Raw genomic sequence first — 11,349 nt, 5'->3', positions numbered from 1 at the left:
TGTTGAGGGCCGCTCCTGAGGTATCGACTATGTCACCTAGGTTTCTACCACCACTGACGGAGGGGACTTCAACGCGTTTGTAAATGTTGTTTTTGAGTTGCAAGGCATACAGTCTACCCTCTATTCCGGGGTCGTCGAGTCCGCGTGTGTCACCGAGGTGGGAGATCCCTACATTTTTTCAACCTCATAGCCGTTCCGGGTCCTTGAACTCTAGTCATTTTATGTGCAGCGTCACGCTGAGGTATCCTATATTCACAGGATTATACTTTATATCTAAAATTGATATTACCAACTCCGGGGATGGTACCCCGCGTTAACCTCTTGTACTGCCGCGACGAAAACGACTCGGTTCTGCCATCGTTGTACTTCTCCGTTTTCACCGGTACGGCTCTCAACAGCGTGGAAGGGCGTTCGACCTGAACGTTGTCCCTCGTGCTCAGCTGATCGAGATGAATGCACAGCTCGGGGTAAGAGACTAGGTCGGGTAACTTCGTACCCGTGACGGTGGCTGTGGGTATCATCTCATCCGTCATCTGTAGTAGCCGTCGGTTATGTGGTTGCGGACGTCACTGATGAACAGCTTGTTGTTGCTGTCGTTGATGTTGGTCCATCGCGGGAGGTAGGTGATATCGCAGAGTGCGACTTAGAGTTGTCCGGACGTGTTATCGATCGCGTGCAGCAGCTGGACGGCCTCGCCGCTCGTTATTCCCGGAAGCGTTACGTACATATCGAGAAGTATATCATACAATATATAATATTTCAAACATGTACAAACCGGGAGTGTTTTATTCTAAAAGCGACAACGTAAGCGCCTCCGATCTCACGAACATGAAGATCGTGGCCGACGTGGCTGGGTTGCATTTCGGAGCCCAGTTCATCGATGTGTTCGAAAAGTATAGGTTTTCGGTGAAGCATGACAAGACAGTCCACGATTGGTTCAACAACCCTATGCAGTTCTGGCAGAATCAACTCAACTTTGCCGTCTGGTGCGCGATGACTGGGTGCGGCTTGACGTTGACCGACACTAGGCGTGATGCGCTGAGTAGGTCTGTGTTCACGTTCCACGTATACTACCAGGTCAGGCGTATCCTCAAAGAGATCAGCGCCCCGCTCCTACAGGACACAGGGCGGGACGCATCGAACCCCGGAGAATCGAACCCCGGTCTTCAGCGTGACGAGCGGACGCTTTAACCACTAGACTACCCTACCGCTCTGGTCTGGGTGAACTTGGATGTGGTCAATATGTCCATACACGACAGCTGCAACTTTTCACCATTTTGTATCCACCAGTGTATATGTTTGTATAACCGGTATATTGAGGTATAATTTCTGGAAGGCTCGTTAATATCACCAGGTGTACAATGGCACATCAGGCAGTTCTAAATCAGCAGAAACATTTTACCTTTTCCTTTGTAATATATTGTAGAATACGGATGGCCAGTGGAGTAACTGATTCAGGTTTCTGAGCACACAGAGTCTGATAAGGAGGTCTAAAACAGTGTTAAATGCAGGATTTGATTAAGTGAAAAGGTTTAAGTTACATATCGTACAGGGGCGAACTCTTGGAATGGTTTGAAAGGTATCTAGATAATGGAGTGCTGAGAAATAGCTGTAGTTCAAATATTAAATCTGTGGAAGCTGGCGTGCCCCAAGGTTCCGTTTTAGGCCCGCTTCTGTTCATCATTTGTATTAATGACATTGCAGATGGTATAGATAGCAACATCCGCCATTTTGCGGATGATACATCAACATGTGTTATGATAGATTATCATATTAATGCAGCCGCAATTATAAATAATGATTTGTCAAAAATTCCATATGGGCCAGAAAGTGGCAAGTTAATTTCAATACCAGTAGGACTGAGGGTATAACATTCACTCGAAAATTGAAAAACTATGTCAGACTGAACTCAGTTTTGAATGGTGAAACTATTAAAGAAGTTGAAAAACCATAAACAGTTAGGTATTACCCTTCAAAGCGATGGTCTTGGAATGTACATATTTGTGACATGATAAAGACAATTAGCCCAATGATCAATTGTCTGAGAAGTTTAAAATACCATTTATCTCGAAAAATGTTAAATGCTTTATATAACTCCTTTATTTGACCACTTTTTGATTATTGCTGTCATTTATGGGATACTGGAAAATGTGCATTTAGACGCATTAAGAACTATGTGCGGTACGGTTTGTGGCACCAGTCACGATACAATATACAGGGAAACCAATTACAGCACATTGAAAGATAGAAGAAATCACTTTAAACTTATTACTCTCTATAAAATGTGTCATCGTCTGACTCCGGACTAACTGTACCAGGTAGAGTTTTTTAAGAAAGTGATTAAAATATAAGAAACAGTTCTTCCATACACACGATTAACCTTGGATCTCTGTTATTTTTAGTATACATAATTGACATAGTTGAAGGAATCGAAAGTCATATACGTCTTTTGGCAGATGACACGTCACTTTATGTAATAATCGACGATCCCTAAACGAGTGCATTTACTCATAAGTCAGAATTAGACAGAATATGTAAATGGGTGGAAACATTGCAAGTAAAACTTAATCCAAACAAAACTGAAACCATCCAGTTTTCACGCAAAACTGAACCTTCTAGGAGCGAGTTTGGTTTTACGCCGCTTTAAGCAATATTCCAGCAACATCACGGCGAGGGACACCAGAAATGTGCTTCACACATTGTACCCATGTGGGGAATCGAACCCGGGTCTTCGGCGTGACGAGCCAACGCTTTACCCACTTGGCTACCCCACCGCCCTGAACCTTCTAGGAAACTTCCCCTCTCGATTAATGGTACCCCTATAAATCAAGTGAAATTTCATAAACACTTGATGCCCTGAACACTTACGTTTCAAGAAAACCTCCTTTGACATTCCCACATTAATGAAATGATACGGAAAATTTGCCCCATGATTAACTGCCTTCGTAGTTTTAAATACAGACTGTCGCGCAAAACTCTCGAAACAATGTATAAATCCTTCATTTTACCTTTATTTGATTATTGCTTCCAACTCTGGGACAATTGTACAAACGAACAGTCTTTATCACTAGAACACTTTTCCTTAGATGCCTTACACACAATATGCGGTGCAGTCAGAGGTACGAGCCATGTAACACCATATAATGAGACAAACCAGACCTCCTTAGCGAAACGAAGAGAAACTTTAATTAATATTATTTTACGAAATGGTAATCCATATGGTTCCGACTATCTTTGTGATCTTGTTCCAGGGAATGTCTCTGACAACAGTAATTACAATCTTAGGAACAATGAAAATTATCAGACAATAAGATGCAACTCCACTATTTATGCCAATTCGTTTTTGCCCATACAATTAAATAGTGGAATAACCTACCCACAAATGCGACAACTGCTTCCTCTGTGGGACAGTTTAAAAACCTATTCACACCACAAGCTGATACCAATACAATGTTCGATCTAGATTTTGGTAGTCGTTTCTGTCAAAAAAATGCATTGTCACCTTAGATTGGGATGCAGTGGCTTAAACAGTGATAAATATATTCGTTTCATTTTTGATAATGCTTCTTGTTTCTGCTCACATGATTATGAGTGTTGTCCCTCTTACAACAACATATGAGGATGTTTTCCAGTACCTCTTCGTGTGTCCTAAATATAATAGCTTTCGATATGAATAATATTTTTATGAGAAGGGTTTCTCCCTCCGGGATGTGCTAGAAGGTAGTAATAACTCAGTATCACATCAGACAAATATGGATATCCTACAGTCAGTGCATCAACTCATTATTACATCAAAACGATTTGATTCACAAAAATCTTGTAGTTTCTATTATTTTCTTATTTGTATCAACTGGCCACGAAACAAAACTAAGGTAATTTGGTATTATCCAAGATTGTTATCATTCAGAGATAACCTATTCATATTTTCACAACTTGTTACAATTATTATGTACAACATTATGTATATATGTGAACGTATATATACTCACCTCCAAAAGATACGCGACAACTAGTCTCATATAAAACAAGGTACCAGTTACTTGTGGTCGTGATAGCTAACACAGCGCTCGGGTTCTAAACAAATGCAATAAACAACAACTGATATGGCTTTTTATAAATTTACTGACATTAAACAATGGTAACCGGGATGTTAGACTGAATGCCTGTTACCACATTGTCATGTTACCATGGCATGAAGAACCGTCAGTATCGGGTATGGCCGTCATTATTGTTGACGACAGCCAAACAACGCCTCCTCATGGACATGAGCGGATGCCTGACGAAGGCACAGGGGATGTTGTTGCACACATCTAAAACTGGTTGTCCAAGCTGACGCCGATTCCGTGGGCGAGCTGGTCTCTGACGTAGACGTCTGTCAATCTCGTCCCACGTGTGTTCCAAGGGGTTGAGGTCTGGGCTAAGAGCTGGCCAGTTCATCGTCTGGATGTTATTGACAGTCAGGAATTGTTGGATGAGTCTGGCGGTGTGTGCTCTCGTGTTGTCCTGCTGGAGAACCAACTGGGGTCTGGCAGCGAAAAGCGGGATGACAACAGGCCGCAACACCTCATCCACATAACGTTGTGCAGTCACACCTCTTCCACGACCTAAACCGTTGGTTTGGTAGATGACGGGTTGTACTCGCCTGCCCCAACTGATTCCTCCCTGATCATAATGGAAGGCCCTCCCCAACGGTCAGTTTCCAAAACACAGGGATCACGGAATTGTTCATTCCTTCGACGCCATATCCTGACACGGCCGTCGGCGACATGGGTACAAAATCGGCTCTCATCAGTGAAGACAATGTTACGCCACTGCACGTGTCTCCAATTCAGGTGCTGTCGTGCCCACAGAAGCATCTGTTGTCGATGACGAGCAGTTAGGATAGAACCAACATAAGGCCTGCGACAGTGTAGTGCGTTTGCCCTTAGACGTCGACGTATTGTAGCCGTAGATACAGGCCGATTGTGGATACCAATGGTTTGATTGGCTGTCGTCGTGGCTTGAAGGAATCTGTGACGTAACTGGGAGTTCACAATGTAACATCCTGTCTGTGGGTCGTCGCCCTCGGTCGACCACTCCGCTGACGATCTCTTACGGTATTGTTTTGGTTATGGCGTTCCAGAAGTCTGTAAATGGTTGCACGATGGACACCAAGCTGTGCAGCATTAGCGACTCTCATGCCAGCATCAAGCATCCCTAGTGCCCGTTATCTCGCATCATTATTCAGTCGTGGCATTTCTTATCAGATTGTTTACGAACGTTAACAGGTTCTGCTGATTCGCACGTGCTAAATGTGAATGTGACATAAGTTTCACATGCACGTGCAGGTAAGGACACGGGGAATGTGATAGCGGTGCGACACTGGCTGCGTTTGGGTATAGTGATTATGCGTTTTGCCAGGGACAGTGTTGATAGGAACAAACACGGCGCGGTGACAGAAATGGCAGCAAAGGAGGAATTTTGTCTATGGAATGCCTGCGTAAGACATCCATACAACCATAATCAGTACTTATTATCTAAAAAAATGCACATGTCAAATACAATCAGCACGAAGGAAATGACAACAGAGTATCGCATTACTTTTAGAGTTTAGTATATGTATTATGGAGCGGCATTAACATAAGCCGTTTAGGCATGTTTGTCAATCCCTTTCGTTCACCAATAAAATCTGTTTAATCAACAATTAACTGTAGAACGCAAAGATATTCTCAATCATTTTTACCGAGCGTGATTATGTCGTGGAATTCCTTGCCCGATGAAGCAGTTAATGCTACTTCCCTGAATCAATTTAAAGCTATGGCAAGCCCAACAAAAACCCACAATTACTTTGACTTAGCTGTTGGGACTAGATTTTGTCAAATCATCAAACTCGGCTGTAGTGATCTTAACGCAGACATAAGACATATAATCGACACATATCGGAAACATCCAGATGTTTGTGTGGTCACGATAACAAAGACGCTGTTCACTACCTTTTCTCATGTAGAAAAAATTAAGAACAAATATGGATTTTCATATTCAAGGTTACCATATTAAAACAGTACTTTACGGTAACGAGTCACTGATTAAATCAGTTAACAGTAAAATCCTAAACTCATTACACCAGTGTATTACTAAAAGTAAGCGCTTCCTGTGACTAATGCCACAACATCATTTATATACCCAATGTACTTCAAGCTTTATATTTTATATTTAGTTTTGCAGCGGCAGTCATTAATTACTAGGCATGATAAGTATTTATTGTGTAATCACAGCTATGACATTGTGTTTAAGTGTCCATTTCCCCAGTATCATTCGTTTACGTTCTAGTTGTTACGTTTGTCATTTAACTATGTTATGTATTCAGCTTATGTAAACTAGGTATAACGGTTAACATAAGCCTAAGGCTTGTTCGTTAATTCAGGTTTCTGTTTTGCGAAATAAAAATATGTTTAAACCATATTGCAACGGCAGTTTTATCCTTATAAAATGCTTATTCTTCAACATATATGTTTCAACTGGGAAGGTTCCAAAAGCGACAAGACACAATCAAACAACTTGATGGTGAAAAGTGCTAAACTCTTGAATGTGGAATGTGCCGTAAAGTTCAGATCTTATTCAATATTCTTTAGAGATGGAGATTTTTCGGGCCTCCAACCCTTTAGCCAGTGGAACTACATTTAGTATAACACGACATTTCAAACATGCAGATTTAACATTTTGAATATGAGTAATAAAAGACATTTTTATCAAATATTTTTCCTAAAATAATGGTCTAGTTGGACACTTAATTAGACGAGAGGAACCAAGAGAGCATGATCAATCATAGCTCTGCTAAGAATCATCCAACCAGCATGTCCATATGTAATCATTTGCGTACCATGATGCCGTGGTGATAATGCCAAGATTGAAGATTCTGTGTTCTGTTCCAGCGGTCTCCACACTACCCCGTGTAGATACTTTAAAGAACACTGTCTCCGACTGCAGCACTAGCTGACAATGATCCGGTGCAAACGACTGATGAAACTTCTGATGTTGTTGGCTGTCGGCCTGGCTTTAACCCTTTATGTGAAGCAGCCACAATATAGTGAGATATTACCTTGTAATATTATGACAGATGCTCTGTTTCGTATAGCATTTGAATTTATTCTTTTATTTGTATTGGCGTGAAAATAATTAAGTCACTATACACCAAGTTGATTCAAATCGTAGAGTTATTTTGAACTCCGTGTAACATTCCTGTATTTGGAATTGTAAATGTTTCGACAGTGTCCAAAATACTCTGCCATGTCTAACACAGCTTTTGATTTCAAGTTACAGGGTATCTTCCGACGACTGAAGGTGTGCTGGAGTCACTGTCAGCGGGGAAATTCGCGACTGAAGCCACAGGGAAAAGTAAAACTTTATCTTATATGCATTACTCAAGGGCAAACGTTATTGTGACATTTAATTTAGTATTGGTAACGAATGTTGAACGAATGTTGAACGAATGTTTGGATAGGAGCCAAAGACGAATTGCGTTAATATGGTCGAAGAAATACAACAAAGAAGTTTTGGTTCGAATTGCATGAAATTTGCCAGAATGCAGGCGTAAGCAATGCAGAAGTTAACGGAGACACGTCAATGTATCGTTCTGGAACAAATTCCACAAGGTAGGCCTAGGAGATATGTCAGATGGAGAGCTATAGATATGCTTCGGTCTGGTATCTCGCAGCATGACGTAACTCGTCGAATCAACGTCCAGAGAAACACCACTTGGCACTTATGGCGAGGTTTTCTTCAACATGATCAAGTTATGGGCGGTCACTCTAGCGGCTATACATCCGACAAATACATCGTATTTCAACCCCAAATTGTATCTGTTTGCACTCCAGACAATAAAGCCACAGAAAAGAAGACCATGGTAGTTCTTCTGACGTACATGCGCAGTGGATCCACGTTCACCGGTGATGTCATCCAGAATAACCCGGATGTCTTCTACGTGTTTGAACCGCTTCACTCTATAGAGCGGTTCCGCAAGGGGAAAATGAATCTAATGTTTCTCAATGAGGGGTATGTACCCGGGCAGTGTGTTACGAAAGGAAGCAAGCAAGCGACCTTAGATATGTACAGTTAGAATACAGTTGGTGATTTTCCATTATAAAAGGTGTCACTGATGCTATTTAATATCTATAATGAGATAAATAGTTTTACAGGGAAACGGGGACATCTGAGAGCTTTGCATTAGTCGTGGAACTTCAGCTGACCGTACATCCTGTTAGACGATTGACCAAAGCGCCCTACTGCCCATCACGCCATTGACCATGAAAAGTCAAGCACATTAATATCGCCTCTGTTCTCAAAACAACCCCAGAATCGACGAGGCATTCTCTTAATCAAACGTCCAATGTCAGCTTGGTTCGTTCCGTCCCATTCTTCCTGCAGGGCGAAGTTCGTTAGTGGTCAGTGATATCCCAGTCATGCTCGATGGATGACAAATTTGGTCAAAGTGCTGGCTATGGTATATGGTTACGTCCGCCTGTTGGATGTACTCAGTAACCTTCGACATTTTTGTGTTCTTGTGGTGCCATCCTGCAACACAAAAGTAATCTTCTGATTCACACCGACCACGGTTTCGTAACAGATTGGTTCTGATGAAACGGTTTTGTGCACAATTGTCAAGTTTAGTTCAAGTTTCAAGTTCAAGTGTCTTATTACAGTATTAGAGGCCTCCGGCCCAAAGTACATGTTTTGTCTGACAATCTCCTTTCACAGAAGGTTTACATAAAAGTGAATGAATAGAAAAAAAATGTACAAATACAATATAAATAGTAAAAATGAATGCAAGAGAACATTTCAAACAGCGTTAGGCAGCATATATGGAGAATAATCTATTTTATGAACGCTTTAGTCACTTTTGATATTCAAGTATATCTCCCTTGAAAAGACTGTCAACCAGAAGTTTTGCTTTGCTTAAATAGTTATTTCTCTTTCTCGTGGCAGATAAAATGAATTTTGAGCTTTCAAAAACAAGTGGAGAGTTATTCCTAGCTTTGGTGAAGATAAATGAAACTTCGAGTCGAACAGCTTTCAAACATAGGGCACTTGCCATATTTGAAATTTAAACAATTGCTCCGTAACCCTTGAAGGTCCGGATTAGTGCCTTCATTAACCCATGCTTGTCGTAAGAGGCGACTAACGGGATCGGGTGGTCAGGCTCGCTGACTTGGTTGACACATGTCATCGGTTCCCAATTGCGCAGATCGATGTTCATGCTGTTGATCACTGGAATGTCTGGTCCAGACTCGATTATTGACAGACCGCCGCCATATAGCTGGAATATTGCTGAGTGCGGCGTAAAACTAAACTCACTCACTCAGTTGCTCCGTACATCGAAAACTGTCGCACGTGGTGTTTACCGAACTGGTTTCAATCGCAAGTTGCGCGTTGGATATTCCTAATGAGCGCTCCAAGGGACATAACTCTATCGGGTTCGCTTGAAATAATGTTTGGCCTGTAGAGGGCGCGAGAATCCATGTAATGCAACGCTGCATTAATTCATTCGAACGTTTTGATTAATATTTTAATCTAAATACGTAATTTTTTTTAAAAACTAAAACATTATATGGTAGCTTCCCTGAGGGCTGATACCTATCATTGAGAGAAATGCATTATATATTTTTGGAGAAGTGTGATTTGATATAGTGCCTTTGTGACTTATCTCAGACTTATATTGACAACGTAAATGCAGTTCGTGAGTGAGTCAGTAAAATGTTTACAAATCAGTTAGTAGTACTGGGTGCCTGTATGTCATAGATTTACATGTGGAAAGTAAAACATGGTAAAATATCATTTTGAGCCACAAACGTGAATTCTTTCTTAAATATGGAATAATCACAAAAAATGTTTATTCATGCAAATGTACAATGGATTAATCAACTCTTTGTTTTCTGCGTCCAGCCTACAGAGAAGAGTGCCTTCAGTATCGCAGAAAACACTTGAAAACTTCCTGACATGTAACATGCGCGGCATTGACGTTTATACCCTGGGTCAACGTCACATGCACAACAGCATTGACACACGTGACTACGACAACTGCAGGAACCGGAAGCCAGGGATCCTTGGAACCCTTGATTGTCTTCCTGTGTTAGAGCGGCATTGCGTCAGGGCTCCTGTATCATGTGTTAAAACCATCAGGTTCAATATGACAGACATGAGGTACCTCATGAACAAACATAAAAACATTAAAATTATTCACCTGATTCGGGATCCGAGGGCCACACTCCGGTCTCAGAAAAGCGTAGGGCAGATCTCCTTTGATAGCTTGGACATACATGCAGAGAATTTCTGTCAGAGAGTAAAACGGGATTTGGATGTTTCTTCAGAGATAAAACCATTTTACCCTCAGCGCATTTTGACCGTTCGATATGAGGACTTAGCCGAGAGACCTTTCGAGACAACAGAGCACATCTATAGATTCCTCGGCTTAAATTTAACTACAAGCATCCGAGATTATGTCCAAAATATAACGAGTGGCAGTGGCAACATCTGTAGAAGGAACTCCTTGTGTACCAACAAGAACTCCAGGCAAATTGTTTCCAAATGGCGGACAAGTCTATTGTACAGTCATGTGGCTGTTATCGACAAAATCTGTGAGCCTTTGTACAAGATGATGGGGTATCTACCCGCTAACGAACACAACCTTCGGAATCTCAGTGTTCCCATGTACACAACAAGGAACACTCGCTAGGTCATTGGAGTGATATTAAGTTATCCACTTTAACAGTGAGTTAACCTGTACAAAGCAGCTGCACAGAGAATCCACCCCCACCCACCCCCCTCGGCCTCACCCGCGTCCCTGCCCATGTCCACAGAAACACTGATCAAGCTTAAGATGAACATAAAGATAAATAAATTACATTCAGCTCGTCTTGCATTGAAATCAACCATTATATATACGTTCCCAGCTGAAATAACTGCAAGTGATACCCGCCACGCTAAAGGTCTCCCCCACACTAAAAGTCACCCCTACACTTTTCGTCACCCCTACACTTAAGGTCAACCTACACTTTAGGTCATACCTACACTTAAGGTCTCCCCTACACTTAAAGTCACCCCTACACTTAAGGTATCCCCACACTTAATGTCACCCCCTACACTTAAGGTCTCCCCTACACTTAAGGTCAACCTACACCCCATACCTACACTTAAGGTATCCCCACACTTAATGATCACCCCTACACTTAACATCACCCCTACACTTAACGTCACCCCTACACTTAAGGTCACTCCTACATTTAAGGTCATTCTTACACGCCTTCTGACCTGAATCAACCACAACCACAAAGGCTTACCATACTTACACAAGAATCCCCCCAGACATATTCACCA

General features: G+C 41.8%; 1 protein-coding gene across 1 annotated transcript; it reads left to right on the top strand.

Moving 5' to 3' along the window:
* The first annotated feature begins 7,859 nt into the window (after nucleotides 1-7,859).
* LOC124267454 (carbohydrate sulfotransferase 1-like) lies at nucleotides 7,860-10,708 on the top strand. Its single transcript, XM_046702376.1, has 2 exons — nucleotides 7,860-8,031; nucleotides 9,919-10,708. The coding sequence occupies exons 1-2, from the start codon at nucleotides 7,880-7,882 to the stop codon at nucleotides 10,706-10,708; spliced, it is 942 nt and encodes a 313-aa protein (XP_046558332.1). The 5' UTR covers nucleotides 7,860-7,879.
* Nucleotides 10,709-11,349: the final 641 nt, after the last annotated feature.

This window comes from Haliotis rubra, unplaced genomic scaffold (assembly GCF_003918875.1).
Source record: "Haliotis rubra isolate DU_JTF1 unplaced genomic scaffold, ASM391887v1 Scf131, whole genome shotgun sequence".
Lineage (NCBI taxonomy): Eukaryota > Metazoa > Mollusca > Gastropoda > Lepetellida > Haliotidae > Haliotis > Haliotis rubra.
This window is presented reverse-complemented; position numbering and strand designations above follow the sequence as displayed.

Bases quoted from the DNA above. Each gene is read 5' to 3' on its own strand.
- LOC124267454 (XM_046702376.1), top strand. From the start codon at position 7,880: ATGGTAGTTCTTCTGACGTACATGCGCAGTGGATCCACGTTCACCGGT. The intron at 8,032-9,918 runs GTATGTACCCGG...TTCTGCGTCCAG, and splicing joins CTAATGTTTCTCAATGAGGG to CCTACAGAGAAGAGTGCCTT.